The sequence below is a fragment of the Coregonus lavaretus genome (assembly GCF_964263955.1).
Source record: "Coregonus lavaretus genome assembly, chromosome: 26".
Lineage (NCBI taxonomy): Eukaryota > Metazoa > Chordata > Actinopteri > Salmoniformes > Salmonidae > Coregonus > Coregonus lavaretus.
In genome coordinates this window covers 21,141,726-21,169,328 of record NC_140013.1, presented here as the reverse complement: position 1 = coordinate 21,169,328, position 27,603 = coordinate 21,141,726, and the positions used below count along the sequence as shown (strand labels likewise).

The 27,603-nt window shown below is 44.4% G+C and overlaps 1 protein-coding gene across 2 annotated transcripts in view; it reads left to right on the top strand.

The window, feature by feature from the left end:
- LOC311102276 (septin-4) overlaps positions 1-27,603 on the top strand; it is a gene marked incomplete at its 5' end in the record, with an annotated part of 67,262 nt that overhangs the window by 32,370 nt on the left and 7,289 nt on the right. The window contains 5 exons of one of the 2 annotated variants that reach the window (XM_084143566.1): positions 21,352-21,576; positions 25,632-26,021; positions 26,439-26,622; positions 26,717-26,840; positions 27,410-27,544. In XM_084143566.1, the coding sequence (XP_083999692.1) occupies positions 21,352-21,576; positions 25,632-26,021; positions 26,439-26,622; positions 26,717-26,840; positions 27,410-27,544 (1,058 nt within the window). Of the gene's footprint in view, positions 1-21,351; positions 21,577-25,631; positions 26,022-26,438; positions 26,623-26,716; positions 26,841-27,409; positions 27,545-27,603 lie in introns of those variants that run through there. The other variant, XM_084143567.1, reaches the window with a different exon arrangement.

Genomic DNA, 27,603 nt, shown 5'->3' with positions numbered 1-27,603 from the left:
TGTTGGTACTATTCTTTATTCATGGCTGTGTTCTTAGGCAAAATTGTGAGTGAGCCCACTCCCTTGGCTGAGAAGCAACCCCACACATGAATGGTCTCAGGATGCTTTACTGTTGGCCCGACACAGGACTGATGGTAGCGCTCACCTTTTCTTCTCCGGACAAGCTCTTTTCCGGATGCCCCAAACAATCGGAAAGGGGATTCATCAGAGAAAATGACTTTACCCCAGTCCTCAGCAGTCCAATTCCTGTACCTTTTGCAGAATATCAGTCTGTCCCTGATGTTTTTCCTGGAGAGAAGTGGCTTCCTCGCTGCCCTTCTTGACACCAGGCCATCCTCCAAAAGTCTTCGTCTCACTGTGCGTGCAGATGCACTCACACCTGCCTCCTGCCATTCCTGAGCAAGCTCTGCACTGGTGGTGCCCCGATCCCGCATCTGAATCAACTTTAGGAGATGGTCCTGGCGCCCTGAAGCCTTCTTCACAACAATTGAACCTCTCTCCTTGAAGTTCTTGATGATCTGATAAATGGGTGATTTAGGTGCAATCTTACTAGCAGCAATATCCTTGCCTGTGAAGCCCTTTTTGTGCAAAGCAATGATGACAGCACGTGTTTCCTTGCAGGTAACCATGGTTAACAGAGGAAGAACAATGATTTCAAGCACCACCCTCCTTTTAAAGCTTCCAGTCTGTTATTCTAACTCAATCAGCATGACAGTGCGATCTCCAGCCTTGTCCTCGTCAACACTCTCACATGTGTTAACGAGAGAATCACTGACATGATGTCAACTGGTCCTTTTGTGGCAGGGCTGAAATGCAGTGGAAATGTTTTTTGGGGATTAAGTTCATTTTCATGGCAAAGAGGGACTTTGCAATTAATTGCAATTCATCAAATCACTCTTCTATAACATTCTGGAGTATATGCAAATTGCCATCATAAAAACTGAGGCAGCAGACTTTGTGAAAATGTGTGTCATTCTCAAAACTTTTGACCACGACTGTACTATGTTTATATACTCATTATGGTTATGGTACTGCTACTGTATGTGTGGAGATGGAAATTGAGGATGTTGTGGTGAGAGTAGGCCTAGTATAGATGATATGTACAGGCCCAGAGTCTCCGTTTTTTTTATCTCTCTCATACACACACACTCTTTCTCTCTCCCACATTCTCTCTCCATCCCTCTCCAACCTACACTCCTCTCTTTTGCCCAGGGTAATTGATCTTCCATCCTTGTGTGGTCTTGCCTATAAAGAAGTGGTGGAGTAAAAACAGCCTCCAGAGTAAAACAATCCACAATGACATACAGTAAAATGTAATCGATATAAACAGTAGTTTATCTGGAGGCTTTATCTGTCACAGGCTCCATGTCGCCACTTTTTTTTCTATTTCTCTCTCTTTCTGCCTCTCTTTCTTTGTCTGTGTGTCCCCTCTATAGTCAGGCCTTTACTTGGACCCAGATAGGAAACTCTTCTTATCTACTGCAGTCTCAGTGTAACTTGTTTAATGGAGAGGTTGCTTAGGGGACAGGCTGAATTGTATTTATCTAATTTCCTCAGCAGCAATGCCAGGTTTGAATTTAGAGATATTGTTTGCTTTTCAATGAAGGGGTGATGCAGGTGTAGAAAAAAATATGGAAGAGAGAGAGGGACCTGGAGAAAGAACAGAGCTGAGAACAAGAAAGTTTAACAGAGCTATTCATGAATGTGTGTATGAAACTGACTGTCACAGACCCAGCCCACCCTTCACCCATGCTCTCCCCCTCAGACTGTGTGTCTGTGCCCTCAATGCCCTCTTCCGCTCCCACGTTTGGGGTGATCCCCTGCAGCACCAGCCCAATCAGAGCTCACACACAAATCAGTGGCACCATGACCCTCTTCTCGGGTCACTGTGGATCTTTTCCACTTAGCCTCCATCCCTTGGCAGGCGAGTGACTGGCCACTAGTCAGAGCAGGGTTTTGTGACTCTGCTTTGGATGTCCACAAAGGTCCTGCTTGGAACCAATGTCTATGCTTTGATGCTCACTTGGAAAATCAACTGTTCCAAACCTTTTAAAGAAAGGATGTATTTTCTAACTAAAAGTGTTATTGACTTGAAAGCTGAATGAGAGTAAGTATATCACTGTATCACACAGCCAGTTCGAGTTTCTCTGTGCTTGATAGACACAATGATCTATCTGATAAGCAGCGAGTCACTGAAGTTGAGAGCTGATACTCTGAGAAGGTTGATGTCTTAAAAGCTGTTTCTGCCAGATATCTAATCATAGGCTATTCATTTTTTTCTCCACATGTATGTAGTTGGACGGACCCCCTGGGCCCTTAATTATTGTGCATGTATGGCTTTGGCCCCTGGAGGTGTGTAAATGTCACCCTGTATGTGGTCCTGTTGAATGCCAGGCTTCTCGCTGGCTCCCCTCCTTCTCCTGGCGCACTGTAATACCTCTCGTGTGTGTGTGTGTGATAAGCGTTCAATCTCTGTCTCTCACATTCTGTGCCTTCTTCCTTTCTCTGTTTTATCTTAATGAATGATTCATTGAAGAAAACATTGAAGAAATGGTGCATGGATTGTAAAAGCTCATTGATGAAGAACAGCACAAGTGAAATGTATTTACGTAAGACATAGCACACACACAGTCATTTCAGGGTACAGTTTGAGAGTTTTGCTGAAAGAGCTAATGGGTAGTTATACTGACTATCAAGAGTGTTTGTACTAACCCTAAGGGTGTTTCACTGTCCTGTAGGAAAACAAGCAGCCAGAATCACATGTTTATTTTCCAAGCTATAGCACACATGTTACATACAGTAGTTTTTATTTAAAGGACCAAAGAGTTTAGTCTGCTTTGTGTTTTCCTTTTTGCCAAGGAAAATGGGGTATTGTAGTATCGCAATACTGGTATCATGACAACCCTACTGTCGTGTGTGTGTGTGTGTGTGTGTGTCCGTGTGGTTGTGAGTGCGTGCAAGACATAGAGTGAATGGTGGTGTGAGTGTGTGTGAATGAGGTTATGACCAGGCAGGCCTGAGTAAATACCATCATGCCCCACTGCATGTACCCAAACAGGGCCTCTGGTCTACCAGACCAGTTAGCTCAACAAACAAACTGGAGGTGAGGTTAAGGCGCTCTGCTCAGATCTACGACCACAGTAGTCGACGCTGAGTGTGATGTATTAGCAGTGTCTGGTGACCCCGGTCCTCAAAAACACCACTTTATTACCCTGTCCCGGTCTTTCAACAGTTCATAAAACTGTACTACCAGAGTCTAGAGTGGGATCAGCTGAAGCGAGAAGAACCATTGTTCAATCTCTCAACCATTTTAACGATTGGTCTTCAATCCACATACATTTCAAGGAATGCCATGCCATAGTTTAACCAGATCTTTAAACTCAGTACAATGACATCATTGGCTATCTCTGCCTGCTCCTACATTAAGTGGAAAAACCTGTCTATAGGGAACTGTTCTGTTCTGTGTGGATTAAAGAGTCAACCTGAAAATCATTGGACATCTGCGACTGACTTTCCACACTAAAGGTTTGAATCCTCATGCATACCTTGACCTTTCCCACAAATCAAGCATTGATGTAAATGTGGATATGTCAGATTTATGCATGGAGATATGGAGATCAGGGTACGATTTGACCCTGAAGTTATTGGGGGCTTTTATGTTTTTAGTTTCCTCAGACCCTCCTATAGCCCCTCTCTCTAGCTCTGTATCTGTGCATGGAGATCTCAACGTAAGATTTGATGGTGGACCCTTATGTTGTTGGTGGATGGTGGTGTGTAGTTTCCTCAGACAGACCCTCCGGTAGCCCCTCTCTCTCCTCCTTCCCTGTAGCCACATCCTCAGTCTGCTCTGCACTCTGCCTGGAGTTCCCAGCTTCTGATGGCATTTCCTGAAGTCTATTGTACTGGGTCAAGCTTGATCCCTCATCCCAGAGCTCGCTCTCTCCTCTCCTCTTCTCTCTCTCGATAAGCACTGTATAGGCAGCTTGATTTCCCACAGCACTAGCTATCCAGCACAGGGTGTGTTAGGGCTGGGCAATATACAGTACCAGTCTAAAGTTTGGACATACCTACTCATTCAAGGGTTTTTCTTTCTTTTTACATTGTAGAATAATAGTGAAGACATCAAAACTATGAAATAACAAATTTGGAATCATGTAGTAACCAAAAAAGTGTTAAACAAATCAAAATATATTTGAGATTCTTCAAATAGCCACCCTTTGCCTTGATGACAGCTTTGCACACTCTTGGCATTCTCTCAACCAGCTTCACCTGGAATGCTTTTCCAATGGTTTTGAAGGAGTTCCCACATATGCGGAGCACTTGTTGGCTGCTTTTCCTTCACTCTGCGGCCCGACTCATCCCAAACCATCTCAATTTCGTTGAGGTCGGGGGATTGTGGAGGCCAGGTCATCTGATGCAGCATCATCACTCTCCTTCTTGGTAAAATAGCCCTTACACAGCCTGGAGGTGTGTTGGGTCGTTGTCCTGTTGAAAAACAAATGATAGTCCCACTAAGCCCAAACCAGATGGGATGGCGTATCGCTGCAGAATGCTGTGGTAGCCATGCTGGTTAAGTGTGCCTTGAATTCTAAATAAATCACAGACAGTGTCACCAGCAAAGCACCCCCAAACCATAACACCTCCTCCTCCATGCTTTACGGTGGGAACTACACATGTGGAGATCATCCGTTCACCCACACTGCGTCTCACAAAGACATGGCGGTTTGAACCAAAAATCTCCAATTTGGACTCCAGACCAAAGGACACATTTCCACCGGTCTAATGTCCATTGCTTGTGTTTCTTGCCCCAAGCAGTCTCTTTTTTTCTTATTGGTGTCCTTTAGTAGTGGTTTCTTTGCAGCTTTTCGACCATGAAGGCCTGATTTACACAGTCCCCTCTGAACAGTTGATGTTGAGGTGTGTCTGTTACTTGAACTCTGAAGCATTTATTTGGCCTGCAATTTCTGAGGGTGGTAACTCTAATGAACTTATCCTCTGCAGCAGAGGTAACTCTGGGTCTTCCATTCCTGTGGCGGTCCTCATGAGAGCCAGTTTCATCATAGTGCTTGATGGCTTTTGCGACTGCACTTGAAGAAGTTCTTGAAATGTTCAGTATTGACTGACCTTCATGTCTTAAAGTAATGATGGACTGTCGTTTCTCTTTGCTTATTTGAGCTGTTCTTGCCAGAATATGGACTTGGTCTTTTACCAGATAGGGCTATCTTCTGTATCCCCCCCTACCTTGTCACAACACAACTGATTGGCTCAAACGCATTAAGAAGGAAATAAATTCCACAAATTAACTTTTAAGAAGGCACACCTGTTAATTGAAAAGTGATTTGTTTAACACTTTTTTGGTTACTACATGATTCCATATGTGTTATTTCATAGTTTTGATGTCTTCACTATTATTCTACAATGCGCACAATTGGCCCAGCGTCGTCGAGGGAATGGCCGGCAGGGATGTAGCTCAGTTGATGGAGCATGGCGTTTGCAACGCCAGGGTTGTGGGTTCAATTCCCACGGGGGGCCAGTATAAAAAAAGATGTATTCACTAACTGTAAGTCGCTCTGGATAAGAGCGTCTGCTAAATGACTAAAATGTAAATGTAAAATGTAGAAAATGGTACAAATAAAGAAAAACCCTTGAATGAGTAGGTGTTCTAAAACTTTTGACCGGTAGTGTATGTATATATAGTGAATCGCCCATAAGTTTGAAAAAAAAATTGAGATATGACTTTTAAGCCATATCACCCAGCCCTAGTGTGTGTGTGTGTGTGTGTGTGTGTGTGTGCGCGTACATGCTCGCTCATGATAGACTAGGTAGCGGTGCAGAAGATTCCTGGAGCGGCTCACTGTCCCTTTTGTGGACTGAAGCACTATGTGAGTCCGTGTGAGTCCGTGTGTGTGTGAGTGAGCTTCGGCAGTCTGCAGCATGGTAAGTAACTAAGCTAGGCTACAGGGGAGGGGAGGAGGGGCTAGGTGCTGTTGCTGCAGCTATTTAACCTGCTGCTGTTTACAAAGCTAGCTCTGACCTATCAGCTGGAAAGATGTTTAACTGCTTGTCTCTGTTTCTGTCTGTGATTCATTCAGCCTGCCTAACAGCAGGGAACAGGACCATGCTGAAGTGTGGAGATCGAACCTAACATGAACCATACATGGCTCGTGTGTCACATTATGACTGGTCAGTCTGTGTGTTTTGGGTACTTGTTTTAAAACTAAGGTCAAAGGGACATTGTTCGTTTGCGGCTACCTGATTGTTATATGGCAGTCTGATGAATGTTCCCAGCTGTTAGTAAGCCGTTTAGAGGTTAAGGGTTGGGTGAGGAGAATGGATCATTAACCTTTTAGTGCAGGAGCTGGTAACTTGGTACGCTTGAGGGTGTGTGCGTGGTGGAATTTTACATAAATTCATGACCACTACAGATGCGATACAGATACCAAGTCTTCAAGTGTCGTCTATTAATGCCCTATAAATCCTTTATAAGTTGTAGATCGTTTCAAGTGTAACGTGTGTTTCTCTGCAAGAGTGTGTTGGTTGGCATGCATTCTTTATATGTGTGTTTTTCCATATGGCTTTTTGTATATTGGTTCTCTGATGTTAGTGGAGTGGTCTACTGTAGATCAGTGTTTACAGTTTACTGCCACTCTGATGGGCTGATGAGGAGAACGGGACGGAAGGAGAGATGAGGAGAGGAAGTGGAAAATTAGCCTTGGTCCATATGAAAGACCCGGCCAGGCCAAAGATGCCCCTCCCTAGAGGACCCCACCCGCCTACTGTGAGGAAAAGTGGCCCAGAAGTAGGACAAAAGTAGTAGGCCAAATTACTATTGGTATTATATGAATCTGCATGTTCAACTATGTCTGAAGAATGCACATAGAAAACAAACTCCTCTGGGTACAGGTCAGGATATTGCTTGTCCAGTCACAAAATAAAAGAGCATGAAATTAACAACATATTGACTGCTGGCTAGGGCCATAAGCTTGGGATAATGTTCCAGTTGGTTAGTCACAGGTGAAGCCCAGACTCCAGATGTTAGGACTGTTCCCCAGTGAAGGCTTAGCAGGCCAATACCCTGAGGTCTTTAGCATCTGACTTACAGCTGAAATGTCACTGCTTTGTCTTAAGTAAAAGACCCTGGAGTCTCTACTACAGGTCTGAGCCTGGTGTCTTTACTAAGACTGTGACTACATAAAGGTCAGGGGAGGATTGGACTAGAGCCCTGTTGCTTATTATGCTAACAGCTTCATAATGGCTGTCGCCAGGGGGATACATCTTGTGGTGTCTGACCTGTCAATCACACAAGCCAGGAGAGTGTGTGTGTGTGTGTGTGTGTGATGTCTGACCTGTCAATCATAGACTCCAACAGCCTCATCACAGGCTGAGGAACGTCACTCACATCGTTATGGACATAACCCCCGGTCGCCTGGGAGACGAACCATGAACGTGTTCAGTCGCTAGGCAGATGACCCAGGAGGGGCGGCAGGAAGCTGGAGGTCTGAGGGCAGAGGGGATGAGTGACCGGTTCAAAACAAGATGGAACACGCAGGACGTCACACCTTTTTATACTTGACATATCAGTTATTGGATCTGGATTTGACTGTAATTGTGTTAGGGACTGGGTGAGTCTGTGTTAATGAGTCCACATGACTGCGTGTTAAATTACTACGCTAAATGGAGGTAGCTGTACAACTGAATATTGTGTCATTAGAAATCAGCTATATTATGAGCTCATGTTAGGCTATTCATTGAGCAATTCAGCCCATTGAGCACACACATTTTGCTGTTTATATGAATGAGCATATCATTATTAGCACTTGTTTAGTATTTCTATGAAATGCTCTGAGCTAATGGCAGTTGGTTTGAGTCAGAAGGGCTGTTCAGGGAGAAGCTGTTATGGAGTGTTTGGAGAGGCAGAGACTGAGCTTTTCAAGTTCTCTTATCCCAGCATCTGTTTTAGTTCTGCCCCGTTCTTATCTGGAGGAAGTTTGTGTCCGCCTGCGTACATGCGTGTGTATGTGTGCGTTCAAGACTTTGCACATCTCTACTACTAGGCTGTAGCGTTCAGGTGTTGTCTTATGAACAGAGGAAAGGCAAGAATCACTAACACCAGAGACAAATCACTTTAATCTCCAAACCAAGTATTTCCTCACATTGGAACTCGCCCATTGAGATATGCAGAGAGAGAGAGACTCTGTGCACCCAGTCCAAGTTCACAGGCTGGCACGTGCCCGGCTGCCCGCTCTGCTGGCTGAGCCAATCTGAATCTACCTGGAAAGCTCTGCAATCTGTGGTCTTTTGGTCATACACCAAAGTCAATATTATATGAACTGATTTGAACTTTTGTTATATTTTTGCCTTTACTTTGATTTCTCTGGCCTTACTTAGTGTACTATATGAGGACATACAGTGTTGTTCACCGCTGCACTGTATGTAGACTGTATCCTCTATGGCTCTCAAGTAGGCAGGCATTCCAAACAGGCTGAGACCCATTCCTGAGAGAGAAACTACCATTAGGTGTATTTAACCCTTCTATTCTCTGTGCCTGTTAACCAAAATCCCAAGGGACATTCAGTCTTCCTGTGAAAGGAAATGGTTTTCATTTTCAATGTGGGTGCACATGAGTGTTTGTGTGCTATATTATTTAGGGTTGGGCGATATTTTGGGTGACCTCTTCTACGATATGCTACTCCAAATATCACGATATCCAATATAATCATTTTGCGCCGTTAATCACTAAATCAATCCAGTCTGTGCAATTTGTGTGCTTATTTACGATATTATAGTCACAACTTCATTAATCTTAGTATGGCGAAATAATTAGGCTTAGTTAATTCATTTAGACTTCATTTTCAACATATTGATACAGCCTAACTGATAAAACTTCACCATTTTGATTTGTAAAGTTCGAATAGTGTAGTCTTGCATATTAATATAATCGTCTTGCACTTCACGATATATCGTCAATGTCAAATATCACAATATTCGATTGAATCAAATATCGTCTCAACCCTAATATTATTACATTATCTTGCATATCACAGGCTGTTACCATCATCGTCTATAGGAGGGCTGTTCAATTCCGGTCCTGAAGGGCCAAAATACTCCTGGTTTTGTTTTTACCTGGTAGTTAATTGCACTCACCTGGTGTCCCAGGTCTGAAATAGTCACTTATTAGAAGGGGACGATGAAAGCCGGAAGTGTTTTGGCCCCCTGACATTGAGCAGCCCTGGTCTACAGATAAGGGATCTGTTCTACAACGTGCCCATTTAAGACTAAAGGATTTAGACCCTTGAGTAAAACTATCCCACGGATTCCATTCTAATATAAGCATTTTCTTCCTGTCTCCTTGGAGTGTCCTTCTTCTTAAAATCCTTTCCTCCTTTCTAGAGTTGACAGCCTGTCTTGTAAAAATTGAAATGAGAGATGGTAGTTGTCTATGTAGTCAGTGTGTTGATTCACTGGAAGAGGCTGCTAGCACAGCAGAGACCGAGACAGAGCACACTGGCCCATACAGACAGACTATGTCAAGGGACAAGGTGTGGCTCTGAATCCTAAACTATTTTTGTGTGCAGCGGCAAGACACAAAACACTGCCAGGGATTCTTATCTGTTCCTCTTGGAGATCCACAATGTGGTTTGAGTTTAGTTGATAGAATACCTTTTGAACCAAAGTGAAACGGGAGGTACTACCTGAATTTGTCGAATAAGAACACAGATCTTCATTTTCCGTTCCAAACCGTTTTACTACGGACCTACAGTGTGATTTGTAGTTTATTAAAGTACTCTAGCATGCCTAATTCTAATAGAAGGTGAGAAAGCCAATAAACTGGTATTAAGTGGTAATAAGCACCTCACAATGTTGTAATAAGGACCTCACCTGCCCCCCTGACGGGCCGGGCCTTCAGAAGACTGATCTGGGCTCATCTCTCAGCTCTCTCTAATGACATAATGGGATAATCGGTGAGAGGATACACTGAGGGAGGGGCGCTGGCCATACCAGGGAAAAGAACAACAAACGCAAAAGTGCAGATTCCCTCTCCAGACGTGTTCTATCATAACTAGGCTACTGTACGTCTAGCTACTGCTGAGCGTCCGTCTTTCCATGCAGCTGTGTAATAGGACAGGATGACTGGTACTTTGCAGAGTTACATTACTGCAGAAATGGATACTGGTCCTGGAAAGCATTTTTAATAAGAGTGCTTTAGTAGGGGTTGGGTGACCCACAAATACGATTATTTATTCAATGAGAGATATGTGTGGTCAGACAAGCCAGCATGCTGGGTCATCAGGTACAACCTTCACTTATGACAGGGATGAGATTAATAAGCATATAATGTCACCCATTGAGGAATAATCCGAACCTTTAGAAACTAATATGCATCACCTTCACTCCCTGTAGAAAACCACAGGCTTTGTTTTCAATTTAGCCAAACTAAAAGTTGCCATCTAGTGTTGTTACTATACTGTTGATAAAGTTAGGGATGTCTAGATACCTGTTGTTCTTCAGTTCATTTAGACGAGACCTTCCTCTACTGAGCAAGACAGGAAGTCCAGACGCTGACATAACCCCACCCCCTTATTGAATCTGCTCACCACACAATGTCAACATTGTGTCCAACGGCAACCATCAGTCCTAATTTTCCCCTGGCCCCTCTTTAGAGTCAACATTTTGATAAGGCCTAATTTTGGAGCTTGAGATCACACAAGGTGGTATTATATTCATGTAATGAGGAGGACAGACAGGCTGGCTGGAATGCACTGTAACAGTTTAGTAATAGTCCACAGTTTCACACACCGACCTAGCTCTCACGGGGCAAACCTCAGTTCACAGCCCGGCTACTAACCAGATGTTCATACATTGTTTTGTCTGACGTGGTTATTTGCAGTCTCAGGTGTCTGTCGTCTGGGCTGCATATTTTCTCTTCCTCCACTGTTTGGGTACAGCAGACCTGCAGTACTTGGGTACAACAGCCCTAGTTAGTCTAGATAAACAGCAACATCGCTGTTTGGGTACTAACAGACCCTAGCTAGCTAGATAGACATTAACAATACCTTCCCATGCAGGTTTACAATGCTTTGTTCTCGGTCTGAAGTTGAAAGTAATTATCCAGCTGCAGTTTAAACTTTACAGTGATCTGGGGGTCATTGAAAACCAATAGACGTAATAATCTCTGGTTTCCTCAGCTTAGGCTGAATTGGTGAGAGTAGAGTGAATGGTAAAGCAGTAGTCTGACTGAAGGTCCCAGGTCTCTGCCAAAGGTGTAGGGACGGGGATAATTCAGGACCATTTATTTATAGATAAATGGAAACGCAGACCTTTGTTCAGCTTGGCTTCTGTAACTGATGTTAAATATAATTTCAAAAGATTTATGAAGACATTCTCATATGTGTATGAATACCGTATGCCTGCAATTTGTGTGAGATAATTTTTATGATAAGAAAAGCTTCAAAGGCTTAATGCTGTGAGGCCACTGGTTAGCAGCACAGTGTTCATGCTTCTGCTAATGGAGCAGTTGTGATTGCTGTGCTGTTTTCTTAACCCGCAGCATTGGATGGGACATACAACAAAATGGAACACAGAAGAGTGTAAACAGCAACAAAAATATATAAATATTTTAAATAACAGACTCATAACGAATACAGTTCAAATGGCCAACTATAATTGGCCTATTATACAGTAGTGTGTGTGTGTGTGTGTCCTTTCTCTGCTCATTCCATATTAGCTCCCTCTCTTGAGACGTCAGCAAAATAAAGCAGCTAAAAACAGCCCAGCCAGCCTTTTGCCTTGCTGGAAATCACAGCTCTACAGTGTAGAGGTATAATTTGGCTCTGTGCTTGCCCACCATGAGTTCCTGTCGAATGAGAGCGAGAGAGAGCCCATTTCGGGCAGTGACATGTTGTGGAGGTCAGAGGAGGTATGAATGGATGACAGGAGCCACACTGACCAACCCTGCACAGGAGAAGGAGTGCCATCCAATGCTACACTCACTGCAGGGACTGGGTAGGCACACTGGTTGTGGTGCGGTGTCTGGAATTTTGTGGTTTATTATTGCCTAGCGGGAACTATCCAGAAGCCTGCATCCATCTAAAGGACCTTGCTTTCATAGATAACTATCCAACTGAGCATTAGAGGGAAGAAACACATTGAAAGACATGAGGCCATGTGCCGTGTTTTATTTCTTCCCACTTTGGCACTGTGTTTCCTCTGGAATGTATACTGGGTGTCGGAGCTAAGCATTTGATTATAGGAGGTCTCCTTCCATCCATCCATCTCTCCCTCCCACTCATCATCTCTGATGGCCTCTACCTTTCGTTTCCTCAGCCCTCTGACGGAACACCTCCTTTCCACGACCTCACAAACCGATTGTTTCTCCGCACCGGCTTGTCGAGGATAAAACAAAACAGAGGGTCGAGGAATGCTGCTTGTGCAGCCTGGTTCAAACAGGAACGTTTAGCTGGGTCAGATAAAGGACCTTAATTGAATGGAGGAGGAAGTGTAGGAAGTGTAGGTTCAGCACTAACGACTTCTCCTCATGTGGGGGCTAGGGCTGCTGTGAACTGATGTTTTTGTTCCTGCAGAGGCGGTAGATAACTGGTTATGTGGGAGTTTGGTGAAAGCTGTTAGATTCTGCAACATGTTTTCAGTCACCAGCCTTGGTGCTGAGATGTTCTCGTAATGCGTTTCCTGTCCTGAATGAACCTCAGTGGAGAATATCAGTGCCTTCTGAGCCTATTTGGCATGGCCTAGCCTGGCTTCATAAGAGCCAGGTTGCAGTGATGGCTGCCCTACCCCTAGAGAGAGACCCTGTCACACACATCACATGATGAAACATGCTTGGGGTGCTAGTTGTCCTTGTCTACAGGGCAGTAGCATTTCTGTGTGTGTTCACAGTTAGATCGCTGTGCGCATTACAATTATGGTCCCACTAGTGTGATGCAATGAAGCTCTGCTATTTATAACAAACACAGTGGGTGCCTTTTGGCATCAGCTGTTATTTTATGATGTGGGGTTGTCGTCACTTTTGTGTGTGTGTCAAGCTGTTCCATGTGGAAGGCACCAGATGGCGCCACCCTCCATCTGCCAGCTCACTCTGGTGTCAGTGTGGTATCCAGGGGAGTCTGAGGATCATCACGGGCTGATGAGTCAATGAACCGAGTATCTACAGTGCTACGTGCCTCAGACACAGGAGCACAGTTGGAGCAACCATGTGTTTTCCTATCTCATTTGTCTTCCAATTGACAAAGGTCTGTTGACCAAAAGTTTACACAGTAAATGACTCAAATTTTCATTTGATTTACATCTGACTTTTTCCCTACTGTTCCAATTAGGAAACCAGACTGTGCTTGTCACAAACAGGCGGAGGCCATTTTTGGGACTTGGGAGTTCCAGTAGCATGTATCCTGTCTGTCTGTGAATAGTAGTTTTATCATCAAGGAAGCCATTCTGGCCCCTCTGGCCCCGTGCCGGATGACCCTCCAATGTAAACTGGGAGAAGCCAGGCATTTGAATGATGTTTGGGAATATGATCCGGCAGAGCCTCCAAAGACAGAGGTTTATTATAGTGTTGTTTAGTCTGTCTGAGCTGTGTGTGTGTGTGTGTGTGTGTGTTTGTTTGTTTGTGTGTCATCCCATCTCTTGGGGCATGTTGTCAGCTCCTTCAGACAATCCTGATTATCAGTCCCTGATGAGAGAGTATTAGAGAGAACCAGGGCTCATATTCACAAAGTGCCTTAGAGTAGGAATGCTGATCTAGGATCAGTTCAGCCTGTTAAATCATAATGAATAAGAGGGCAGACGGTGATCAGCACTCTTAAGATGCTTCGTGAATACGGGACCTGGACTCCTTTCAACAGACTTTCAATACTACAGGAAGTAGTATTGACACCACAGGAAACTGGGTATGGCACTCCAGTCTGCGTGGAAATGGGAATGTCCCCTTCACTCTCCCTCTAGCCAGCCCTGCATATTTCTCACAGCTTTACAGGATCTTAGCGGATTTCTACCATACTGTATGGTCTGTATAAGGGGATACTGTCTATATGTTGGTCGCTGACAGTGATGATCCTATAGATTGGGATCTGGATCTGGTAGTGGTCTACAGTAATCCAGACTTTCCTCCCAGAGGCTGACTGTGTGAATTCCTCACAGCATATCTGTCAAAGGAAGATGAATGTGTATCGTCTGACTCCCATCTCTCTCTCTCTCTCTCTCTCAAATGAGCTGAAACCCAGAGGTGTTGTGCTTCTTAATCTACGTATTTAGGACATTGACTCTGGTTAAGCCTATGAGACCATCTCAGTCTGACTGCTGTCGAACTGAGAGAAGCATGTTCCTGCTTATTTCAGTCCTGGACTGTCTTTACAAAAGCATTACAAAAGACTGAGAAAATGTATGCGGCTCAGTCTTTCTGCTGTGCCCATTCATTCGACTTTAAACCTCGCTGTAAAATGGGATGGAATAGCGTAATCGCAAAAACCTACTTCCCTAAGAATGAGTGATTTATTACTGGGCAAGCGATGCGTAGCCTCCCAGCCAGATTATGGGAACTCTTTGTACTGTGGCCCAGTACGGTGACTGACTAAAGCCTCTTTGTGTGTGTGTGTGTGCATTGTATCCACATTGCGTACATGTATTTTATGGATCTTCCAATTAAAAAAGTATTTGAGTGTGTGCATCCCTTTTGTGCAGTATGCCCTGTCCCCTCACAGATGCATGTGACATGTACACACACACACACTGGAAAGACTCTTCTGCCCCGCTGCAGTACCACTCTGGCCCTGGTACTGCCAGCTGAGAGGCTAGGGGGGTTAGAGAGGGGTTGGACGGGGGCAGAGAGCGGTGCCGGAGCATGGGGCGCCTGCAGCCTGTATGAGCACTAAGGGATGAGCTGTGCTTAAATTAAACTCTTCCTTCCTGACAGTTTGACCATTAGTGACGTGTGTGTGTGTGTGTGTACACGTGGATGAACATGCATGCATTATGCACATGCACAACATCTGTGTGTGCGTTGTGGAGCACAGCTGTGGCTTTGCAGAATGAGGACAGCAGGGGCTTGTTTAAAAGGCGACAGGGCAGATGTTGTAAAGCTTCCAACAGTGCAGCATCTCTCCTGAAGGAAGGAGGACAGGACAGCGCCACTGCTACATCTAATCTGCATGGGCTGCACACAGTGGTCAGAACTGAGAAAGGGGTGCGATTATTCAAATATGCACCACACAGAGTGGTTGGCAATGAGCCAAGGGGCATGTCTATGCAAAACAGAGCCCTGAAGTCTGTAGCAAGGGGTCTGGTTATGCAGATTTGATATAAATTGATTGGATGAGGGTAGGAAAAATGGGTGTGTTTTTATGTAATGAGGTGTTTTCTGCGAGAGGGGAAGTGACAGTGGGACTGAGTAGTTTTTCAAGGCCTGTTTACTAGTCTCCTCTGATCTCTCTTTTTATTTGGGTTCTCTCTTCTTATTGGGGGCTTTCATTTGCATGTCGTTAGGGTCCCAAAGGAGAAAATGGCAGCAAACTCTGAAACAAACAGCGACTCCGAGGTATGTGTTGTTGTGCTTGTCTGTTGCACTCTGCATAAATAAGTGTGTGTGTGAGAGAGGTAATGGTCTGTAGTGTCTACTCCATCACTCTCTGCTAGAGGATGGTAATGAAACTATTTGTCTTTGTCAGCATTGCCATCTTCTCCCCTGAGCATATGTTTGAGGTTTACCACTATATCACACAGTCTGCAACACAACACTACAAGGTGCATTCAGTCAGTTTGGTAGAAATATCAGTCTGTGTGTGTTCTCTGTGTCAGCATAATTCTGCAGTAGGCTTGACATTCTTCTTCTCAACTCAGCTTTATACTGTGAAGTGCTTGTTATGATATGCATGGCTTACCATGACTCTAAACACATGTTGGTTGTTGTTGCCATGTGTTATTGGTTCTGGCACCACTGCAGCTGGGTGCTGGTTGCCTGTAAGAGGGGCAGCATCAGTCTTCCAAAAGGATGTTAAGATGTCTATATTGATTAGATGTAATAACAGCTGAATGCACTGTGAGTGTGTATTGGCTTTGGAGAGTTAGCCTTCCTGCAGCTGCTGCAGTTCAGATGTTATTGACTGGGGCACTGGGGCTCTCTGCCTGTCTGATAGTGTCAGTTTAATGGCATTTTGCTCAAGTCTTAGAGCACCAGTCTACTGTAGATGTACTGTAATCAATATGGGTATTTCCAAGGTTGGGGAGTAACTGATTACGTGTAATCTGATTATAATTTTCTTTTTTAAACATTACCAGCAGAAATGTTGTAATCAGATTACAGATACTTTTGAAAAACTAGATTACTTCTTGAATTACTTTTAAATTCAGAAAGGTTGTTTGTGAAAAAATACATTGACACATTTCTGTTTTCTCAACATTCAATTCGGCATTAAAAAAGGCTCAAATCTCAGAGACCACTATGATGACACACCAAATGCTTCTGATGGATCCTTTTTGTCTTCTTCTAATGCCTCTTAAGGGGAAAGTAATCAGATTACGTTACTGAGTTTGGGTAATCCGAAAGTTATGTTACTGATTACAATACTTCATACACTCCATGACCCCCTCTGTATATATGACAACTAAGATGAGCACCTGATTTCCCTTTGGCTGTTCTGGCAGAGCTGTGTGTGTGTATTGGCAGCTCTCCTCTCTCTCTCTCTCTCTCTCTCTCTCTCCCCCCCATCTATCTATCTCTCTGCCTGCCTGCATGTCTCTCTCTCTCGCTGACTCTCTCTCCATTCTGTCTCTATCCATTCTGTCTCTTTAATAGCCCAGCCTCACTCAGACACACAGAGCCCTGCTGTACTGATCTAAACAACCACTGCATTCACACAGAGCAGAGCAGAGAAAAGCACACATGCTCACTGCATCACCACCTGCCACCAGGAAAAGACTTGTGACAATAAACGTCAACCTGCTACACACACACACACACACACACACACACACACACACACACACACACACTCACACCCCATGTCCTATGGAAAGCACTTAGCTGCCTGGTCCCCTGAGTGCAACATTACATGCTACTACTTATCATCTCTCAGCACAGTGGCAGTTAAACACTCTACCTCGCTCCAACAGTAACAAAGCAGGTATTGTTGCCAACCACAACTACTGTTTATGTTGAATTTGGTTTCATGTCCTTTAATTGTTTCTCTGAGACCGTATTATATAGTTTAACCAACCATCAACCTTTTAGTCCATCAGTCAGGAAAAAAAAGTTGGTTCCCATAAATTCTTCCCCTTTTTTGGACTTAGTTGGTATGTTGACAATGGGGCCTTTGAGGGCAGATAGACAGTGAGTTAATTTGAAGATTTGAAGACTATTGAATACCTTCCACAAAAGTGGGTGCAGAGTAAAATGCATTATGTGCACCGCCACAGACCAGAGTGAAATTGTTATATCGTGGCTTCACTATGGCATGTTGTTACTCATAGTGATCTGAACTATACAGATAGAAAAGTTTGAGATCACCACAGTTGTCAAGTGTAATTATTGTGACATGACATTGCCTGGCTGAGAAGTCTGTGATTCTGTACTGTAGCAATTTTTACCCATTACATTTTCTTCAGAGCAGAGAAAGCTTTTGTTGTGTTGAACTGACAGCTCTGTAAAATCTGTGGAATTATACTTTTAAGATAAGATCACAAGATCACAAACATTCATACAAATCATAAACAGCTGACATACTACATGTTTTCAGTTTCTGACTGCAGCTTTTGAATTTTCCACAAGATCTGTAGAAGTATTTTGCCTTAGTTATTGCTCAAGGGGCTAACCACCGCAACAGTATGCCACCTTGGACTTGAACCAGAAACTTTCTGGTTTCATCTGGTTGGTATGCACTGAATGCACTATATATGACTAGGTAGTTTGAGTTGCATGCCTCAGGTGAATAAAGAGCATTGATAATGCTGTCTGCATTGCAGTGACAGGTAATCAGACCTCCTCAGAATAGCATATGAGACCACCAGGTTAATTTTACTGGAGGTGTCACTGTATTAGTTTACCGTTGTGTCGGTGTCGTGTGGTTTCCGTGTCATGTGGTTTCTGTGTTGGTCTGGCTCAGCTCAGCCATAGGCCGGGTGTTTTTATAGCTAGTCGATAGTGTGTTTCGTAAGCTCATTGGTGCATCAGCCTCTTGAACTATGTTGCGCTCAGCTGCTCAGCTGCAGCCCTGTTGGCTGACTGGTGTGTTTCAGTTCTATGTCAAGAGACCATTCAGATATATAGCCTAGTATGTTTCTGACTGTATGCTTTAGATTTCTCCTTCGGAATTTTCTCAAAGGAATAGTGTGACTAAATCAAAAGGAATGCAATGGAATAAAAAGTTAAATGAAGATGTAAATTGTAGAGTTATGTTGACTTAATTTACCAAGACACATTTTTGTCAACGTGACTCATTTTCATTATGACAGTCTCTTTGTCTATTCTTATGAGTTGTGATTAATTCAGTTTGACTGATTTCTCTCTTACTGTATGTAGTCAACCTCAATTCCTTAAAAAAAGAAAGGGAGAGTAATCTTATTATGTTGAACCCATGATAAGCACACCAAAGTGCTCTAAAGGAAAGTCTCATAAATGTCCAACGTATTTTCCCAACAAAGCACTGTAGTCGACTCTCCCTTTGTAGTCTAAGGAATTGAGGTTATCCCATGGGACTTTCCTTTAGATCACGTTGGTGTGCTTATCATGGGTTCAACATAATAAAATAACCTCAATTCCTTAAAAAAAGAAAGGGAGAGTAGACTACATACAGTAAGAGAGAATCAGTCAGATTAATGGATGGAATTATTCTAAACACAGTTGAGTAATAGGCCTAGTATTTGGGTTTGGGGGTTTCAGCAGTTCAATGCATAACTCTGTAAAGTCATTAGTGTATGTGTGTCTCCCATGAAGGCAAGTGAACAAGTACACACTTGGGACAGGGTAGAGAATTGGTAGAAGGGAGATGAAGGCTCAGAAGGAAAGCATGTGTGGGTGACTGATGCTACCCAACCTCTCTAGATTGAGCTGTACATTAACAGAGCGGAGAATAAACGATCCTGTTTGCCCTCTCTCCTCCCTCCATCCTCATATCCTGCAGCAATGCAAGAGGGTGGAGGGGGGCAGTAATCCCAAGGTTAACCCACTCCAGAGTGTTCTTTGCCAGGCATGCCAAGTAGCCATGATGGACGTGCTGCCCAGGCAGGCTGACTGGGTGATGTCATCAGTCCAACTCTGCTGCCTGACCGTCACTACCACTATTGTTCTGCTGCCGCTATTGTTCATCTGAGATTCTTCCTCTTTTATCGCTCTCTTTTTCTCTCTCTCCTCTCACTCTTGGTTTCTATCTGTTTTCTCTCCCTCCCTTGATATGCCATCTCTTTTCTTCTCACTTTATGTCAAACTGTCGAATAAAGACTTCATGAGACAGCAGTGTTTTTTGGAAGCCAGGCAGGCAGGCAGGCAGGCAGGCAGGCGGGTAAAGAGAGGAGAGTTCCATCCATCTACAGTGAAATTCCTTGATCGTCATCCCTTAAATCCATTTCCGCTGTGGCTGCGGTCTCCTAAGACTTTAATAGTAAAGATAATCACACACTCCAGTGCCTGACAGCCCAACTGATACACCTGGGCTTTTCAGGCAGCGTAACCAGAGATGAGTGGCCTTAAAATGTAGAATGAGTTTGTGTTATTGGCATGGTGTGGTTTGGACAGCCTGATCCTGTGAACCGTGGATGGATTTCATGTCTATGTGGCTGATAGGACTAGGAGCCCCAGGGCGGTGGGGCAGCCAGGCAGCTCGATGGGGCTGAAGGACACAGTGTCCTGATTCAGAGGGGTATATAGGCAGGGGATGCTGGCCACTCCAGACCGGCTCCCGGTAAGGGCATGAAGAGCTGGTTTAGAGGAGGCAAGTGAGCAAGGGTGTTACATCTCATACAGGGTAACACAGGTGAGGTACTGCAGGAGAACAGGTGAGTTATTGTCCTGAAGAGGATTTTTTAAATTGAGTTTGAGGTCTTTTTAGTTAAGGACATCGTAAAAATCGAGTCTAGTTGGAGTACACCCAGGATTAGTTAATTTCTTATAAACTAAACTTTTTTGTAAGTTTGGATTGTTGTTTAATTGTTTTATCATTGATTACAAAGACTGCATTCTCTTTAGATATATGTCATCAATCTACTCACTTCCAAGTGGTGGATTCTCTGCAGTTCAAGTGAGGGGCAGACTTGTCCTTCAAGTTTTTAAATGGTAGAGCAGAGAAGTGTTCAGAATCTGACAATTATTCTCACTGTGCCAAGTAAAGGATTTAGAAATGTTTGATCTGAGAACCATTCCACACACATATCTGCTCCAGAGTTGATAGTGTTGGTTGTTATTGACCAGGGACGCTGTTAACTGGGTCACACGGTGGGTCGTCCATGTTGGGCAGTAGATTGGACATTGATCCATCGTGTGGTTTGGTCAGAGCAAACCAGACCAGAAGAAAACAGGTCAATGGTCCTCTAATCTGAGAGACTATTCATTTCCTTTCCTCTCTGTCCTCTCTGCCCCTGAGCTCCTAATCCCAATCCCTGTGTAATTAAAACTGTGAGGATGACATGAAAAACCTTGTTGGGATGACTTGGAAAACCTTGTTGGGATGACTTGGAAAACCTTGTTGGGATGACTTGGAAAACCTTGTTGGGTGACTTGGAAAACCTTGTTGGGAGAACACTGATATAAACTCTTAGAAGAACCTTGCTCTGAACTCTGAGTATGTATATGTATTTTTATTTTTATTTTCAGTAAAGACATTTCCACTCTACCTGATGCAACTGCAGCCGGATCAGTTAATTTAATCTGCTTCAGTAACAGTGCATTGTTAGACCCCCTGAATGAGAAGATATCAGAATCAGTTAAACTAAGTGCAGCTGGACAAATAAACAACATTAGGCTGTGAGTGCTGCTGGAGTGGAATGGCCAGACGGAATAGATCCCTGCCCATACCAACATTATTTCTGGACATTGCTGAAACAATTCTTTCCACACACCACTCTGAATACAATTCAATCACCCTGTGGGCTACTCCAGTGGACAGCCATGTTGCTTACTCTGGCATCCAACAGCCATGTAATTTCCTACGGCTGGATCCAGACGTCTGTGTCTCACTACTCACTCGTTGTTCTTTTAATTCAAGTTTATTTAAACATTTTATGATTTTTTTTAATTTGTGTTTTGTTTTTCTTTCAACCCTTTTGTACTGGTCCGTTCTACACAAAACGCCATCACACAACGCTATCCTGTTGTCACGTCAACCTACCCTTCCACTCCCTCCATCACCATTCCCCATGCCTCGTTCTGATTGGTTCTTCCAAACCTTACTTCCCTGTTCCCTGCCCCGCCCCTCTGCACTCCAAATGCATGTTCCCTCCTGGTTGGAGATGGCAGAGTGCACTGTAGCCCCAGTAGCAATGGAGGACAGTGACCATGAGGCTCACTCATCATCAGATGACCAGGACTCCGCCCCGCCATCCCCTGACCACACCAGGGACCACCACCATGAGGCCGAACAGGTACCAGTGACCAGACCAGATATGGGTCAAAGAAATATGCCAAGTACTTTCCAAATATTTGAGCTGCTGTGCTTGATTTAGTTGGACTGGCACAATGAATTAAACAAATGGAATAGTCCAAAAAGTTAAAAATTCCAAGCTAAATCAAGTGCACCTCAAATACCTTGAAGTATTTGACATATTCCCCCCCCCCCCCCCCCCCCCCCAGGAAATCCTCATATCCCCCCTCCTAAGCCCTATCCCCTCTTAAGTGTCACACACAACATAGTGATATTGTTGTGGCAGGATGTTTCATAATGCTGCGCTCCATATGTACAGTGGAACCACAATCAGCCCTCTGTCGGCATGCAGGGATAATCTCCTGTTATTATCCTGAGAACCATGTGGAAGGACAATCTAAGATTCATACATACCAAGGACTGGCAACCATGTACTTGAACATTTTAAAGTTAATTGTCCGCGTGTTTAGAACCCCTTTGTAGTTCACTAGTTTACTTTTCAGTTTACTAGTTCCTGTTTGAACCAGTTATTTGTGCAAAAAAGTTCAGAGTTTTTTACTACTGATCCAAAGAAAGGAGGCCCAATAGGCGTTTTGTGTGTCTGTTCACAGAGCTAAAACCTAGAAGAACAGCATTGTATCATCATGACTCCATGTCCGCTTTCAAAACTTAAGATCACTATTGAGCAGAGATATGGTACGATAACTCCGTTATCCAACTCCAGTTTACACTCATTACTATTGTTCCTTTAGAGCTAAAACAGCCTCCTAGCCATTTCAAAACCACTGTATTATTTATAGTGGAGCAGGCTGGTGATTCTTTACACAGACTGGGGCATGGCGAGGAGAGCTGTGGTAATATGAGCAACAGTCTTTACGACATAAGCACCAGTCTCTAGTCTGGGAACTCCAGGGAGGGATATCTCTTTACAAGTTCAGCTACAGACAGGGGCTCTGCCTTTGTTGGTCTCATGAATTGTAGGTATTGTCATCAGTTAAGGTAGATGGTTTACTCTTGTGGTTTGGGAAGGAAAAAATGTAGTTATGATTGACAGGTTTAGGTAGATTTGAAAATGAGAGTGCTGTTACTAATCACCACCTTGGGGCCACAAATTGATCAGTCTGTGTAAATGACATTTTGAGGTGACATGTTTAACACCAACAGGTTTTTATCAGGTTTCCTCTGTCTACCAATATGTGTTGAGAGTGACACACCCATTAGATGTCCAAGGTTGAGTCCTTGTTGATGTAATAAAGTGTGTGTTCGTGAGACACCATATACCACAGCAGTTAATTTGAGTAGTCATCTAGTAATCAAGAGTGTTCATTAATCATTTAGAGGTTAATTTGCTTTAGCTCTACTCTATCAGCTGAAACCATATTTGGTTGTGGAGAAAGAAGTGCACACAAACGCGACCCAGATGTGGTGTCATGACGTTTCTATTATCTGTGCAGTCTGGCAGTGCCTCCTGTCCTAACCTATTAAACGGTTTCCTCCACTCTATCATCCATGTGGCTACAGTACTGTACCTTCTATTGAATTGTGATGTCCCAGCTTGCGTCCCAAATGGCACACTATTCCCTATATAGTGCACTACTTTTGACCAGAGTCCATAGGGAATAGGGTGCCACCCAGACTCCAGAGTCTACATACCAAGGCTGAATCTGCTGAGCAGGGACAATCTTTTCAGCCAGCTGCTATGGCACTACACTTTAAACAAGATATATCCTCCCATTTCCTAGAAGTTCAGGAAGGTCAATTATGTAGTTCTGTCCTTGAGCTGTTCTTGTCTATTAATGTTCTGTATTATGTCATGTTTTGTGTGGGCCCCAGGAAGAGTAGCTGCTGCTTCAGCAACAGCTAATGGGGATCCTAATAAAATACTAATACTACAATTATGATATGAGTTATCTACTCTAGCGAAGGGCCCTTTGACATATAGGTTATATTTTTGGCGCTCTATATTGTATTGGACAGAGTGAGTGTGTTCTCTCGCGTCAGAATCGGAGGTTGTGCTTGTTATCAGTTTGACGGCCATCACGGATCTCTTCTTCCCCGGCATTTGATGTCGGCATTCCTCCCATCAGCACAAATACAGTGAGGGGAAAAAAGTATTTGATCCCCTGCTGATTTTGTACATTTGCCCACTGACAAAGACATGATCAGTCTATAATTTTTATGGTAGGTTTATCTCAACAGTGAGAGACAGAATAACAACAAAAAAATCCAGAAAAACGCATGTCAAAAATGTTATAAATTGATTTGCATTTTAATGAGGGAAATAAGTATTTGACCCCTTTGCAAAACATGACTTAGTACTTGGTGGCAAAAACATTGTTGGCAATCACAGAGGTCAGATGTTTCTTGTAGTTGGCCACCAGGTTTGCACACATCTCAGGAGGGATTTTGTTCCACTCCTCTTTGCAGATCTTCTCCAAGTCATTAAGGTTTCGAGGCTGACTTTTGGCAACTCAAACCTTCAGCTCCCTCCACAGATTTTCTATGGGATTAAGGTCTGGAGACTGGCTAGGCCACTCCAAGACCTTAATGTGCTTCTTCTTGAGCCACTCCTTTGTTGCCTTGGCCGTGTGTTTTGGGTCATTGTCATGCAGGAATACCCATCCACGACCCATTTTCAATGTCCTGGCTGAGGGAAGGAGGTTCTCACCCAAGATTTGATGGTACATGGCCCCGTCCATCGTCCCTTTGATGCGGTGAAGTTGAAAAACACCCCCAAAGCATAATGTTTCCAACTCCATGTTTGACGGTGGGGATGGTGTTCTTGGGGTCATAGGCAGCATTCCTCCTCCTCCAAACACGGCGAGTTGAGTTGATGGCAAAGAGCTCCATTTTGGTCTCATCTGAACACAACACTTTCACCCAGTTCTCCTCTGAATCATTCAGATGTTCATTGGTAAACTTCAGACGGGCTTGTATATGTGATTTCTTGAGCAGGGGGACATTGCGGGCGCTGCAGAATTTCAGTCCTTCACGACGTAGTGTGTTACCAATTGTTTTCTTGCTGACTATGGTCCCAGCTGCCTTGAGATCATTGACAAGATCCTCCCGTGTAGTTCTAGGCTGATTCCTCACCGTTGTCATGATCATTGCAACTCCACGAGGTGAGATCTTGCATGGAGCCCCAGGCCGAGGGAGATTGACAGTTCTTTTGTGTTTCTTCCATTTGCGAATAATCGCACCAACTGTTGTCACCTTCTCACCAAGCTGCTTGGCGATGGTCTTGTAGGCCATTCCAGCCTTGTGTAGGTCTACAATCTTGTCCCTGACATCCTTGGAGAGCTCTTTGGTCTTGGCCATGGTGGAGAGTTTGGAATCTGATTGATTGATTGCTTCTGTGGACAGGTGTCTTTTATACAGGTAACAAGCTGAGATTAGGAGCGTGTGCTCCTAATCTCAGCTCGTTACCTGTATAAAAGACACCTGGGAGCCAGAAATCTTTCTGATTGAGAGGGGGTCAAATACTTATTTCCCTTATTAAAATGCAATTTATAACATTTTTGACATGCGTTTTTCTGGATTTTTTGTTGTTATTCTGTCTCTCACTGTTCAAATAAACCTTCCATTAAAATTATAGACTGATCATTTCTTTATCAGTGGGAAAACGTACAAAATCAGCAGGGGATCAAATACTTTTTTCCCTCACTGTATTTATCCTCTTATGTTGTTAATCTTGTAACTTCTCTGGTGGTCTCTAGTGAATGTCAGTCAATATTTTATTTCCTCGCTGTCTCTTAGTGTAAATCTTTTCTAACCCCTAGAGAACTAGGCCTACCTTGCACTTATACTAATGATTTCTTAGGTTGTTTCTCTCCATCAAAACATTCAGTGATTCTAACCACTCTGCACTTTCTTCTTTCTTTCCTGTTGATCCTTATGTTGCCCCTGTTACCTTCGCTCCTCGTTTTCCTTCCGATCTATATTATTCTCCCTCCTGCTCCAACCTTTACTCCCCTCCGTCCACTCTTCTCTGCATCACCTCTCCCACCCACCTGGAAAACACGCACCCGTACCGTTCCCTGGCCCCCTCCCCCTTAGCACTCAAGCCATTCCAAGGATGACTCTGAAGACTCTGAGTTGGAGAACATCATGCAACAAGACCCCCACCACAATGGGGGCCATCCACAGCCCCACCCACCTCCACCCGGCTATGAGCACAGCTTTGACCATGAGCACCCCCACCCGGTGGACAGGGAGGCGGAGGGTGGCGACAGCCCCCCCAACACCCCCGGAACGCCCACCCCTGGGACCCCACCCTTTTTGCGCCCCCCCACGGCGGGTGGCAGGGCCCAGTCAGACAACCAGGGTGTAGGGAGGCTGCAGCTGGGTGGAGGTGGGATGGTGGATCACTATGACATGCAGTCTCCCCTCAGTCCCACCAGACCCAAGAGCCCCTGGGGCCGATTTGACCCCTACGACTTTCCAGAGGTAAACTTCAGGCCAGGGGGACCTTGGGGAGACCAGAGGCAGCACTATGGGCAACGTGGGTTGGGTTTTCACCTCTCCAGTCCAAAGTGTCTGTGCTTTAGCCTCAGAGGAGCACTAGCAGCAGGTTCAGGCCATTTCCAGTGATGTTTACTTGGGAACTTTGATTGTGTCTGACCGATGACTCAGTTTGTGGCTTTCGCTTTGAAATTGATGTTGGTCAAAGATAGTTGTGTGTTGACAATGGCTTCATTCAACACCCTACATCTGGTGAAATGCCTTTAAGTTTGAAAGACATGTATTTATGTGTGATAGGTATTACCTTTTTATTTGGAAAGATTACTGTAACTCGCAAATATGCCGCCAGCAGAATTTAACAGTTTGTTTAAAATGGCGTCTGTGTTTCTCCTGCTTTCTTAGGACCAAGACAAGGAATACGTGGGCTTTGCCACACTGCCAAACCAGGTGCACCGTAAGTCTGTCAAGAAGGGCTTTGACTTCACCCTGATGGTAGCAGGGGAGTCTGGTCTGGGCAAGTCCACCCTGGTCAATAGCCTCTTCCTCACAGACCTCTACAAGGACAGGAAGCTACTTAACGCTGAGGGTGAGGCAGCCATTTTGGTGTTTCATCTTCTGAATAAATTAATGAATGATATAACTGGCCAGCTGCTAAGGAAATGTGTGTGTTTTAACCCCAGAGCGGATCACTCAGACAGTGGAGATCACAAAACACACAGTGGACATTGAGGAGAAGGGTGTCAAGCTGAAGCTCACCATCGTAGACACCCCTGGCTTTGGAGACGCTGTCAATAACACTGAATGGTATATGTCAAACATCCTTCCTCCATAGAACTCTTCTTTGATGTCAGTTTGAGGTACAGTTGCAGTATAGCTCAGTATACAGTAGGAGAATGACTGTCTGCATTGCCTCAGTGCTGATGTCTCTGTCTCTCTCCCATCGCCCTAGCTGGAAGTCAGTGGGTTAGGGTTGGTATGGTTAGTTGTTGTAGGGTGGCTGTCTCTGCAGTATTGCCTCAGTGCTGGTGTGTCTCTGTCTCTCTCCCATCGCCCTAGCTGGAAGTCAGTGGGTTAGGGTTGGTATGGTTAGTTGTTGTAGGGTGGCTGTCTCTGCAGTATTGCCTCAATGCTGATGTCTCTGTCTCTCTCCCATCGCCCTAGCTGGAAGTCAGTGGGTTAGGGTTGGTATGGTTAGTTGTTGTAGGGTGGCTGTCTCTGCAGTATTGCCTCAATGCTGATGTCTCTGTCTCTCTCCCATCGCCCTAGCTGGAAGTCAGTGGGTTAGGGTTGGTATGGTTAGTTGTTGTAGGGTGGCTGTCTCTGCAGTATTGCCTCAGTGCTGGTGTGTCTCTGTGTTTTCCCCACCGCCCTAGCTGGAAGTCAGTGGCGGACTACATCGACCAGCAGTTTGAGCAGTACTTCAGGGACGAGAGTGGACTGAATAGGAAGAACATCCAGGATAACAGAGTCCACTGCTGCCTCTACTTCATCTCTCCCTTTGGACACGGGTACGTCAGCTACGACATGTCGTCTCTGTCTCAATACTCTTTAAATTGAGTCCTTTCTT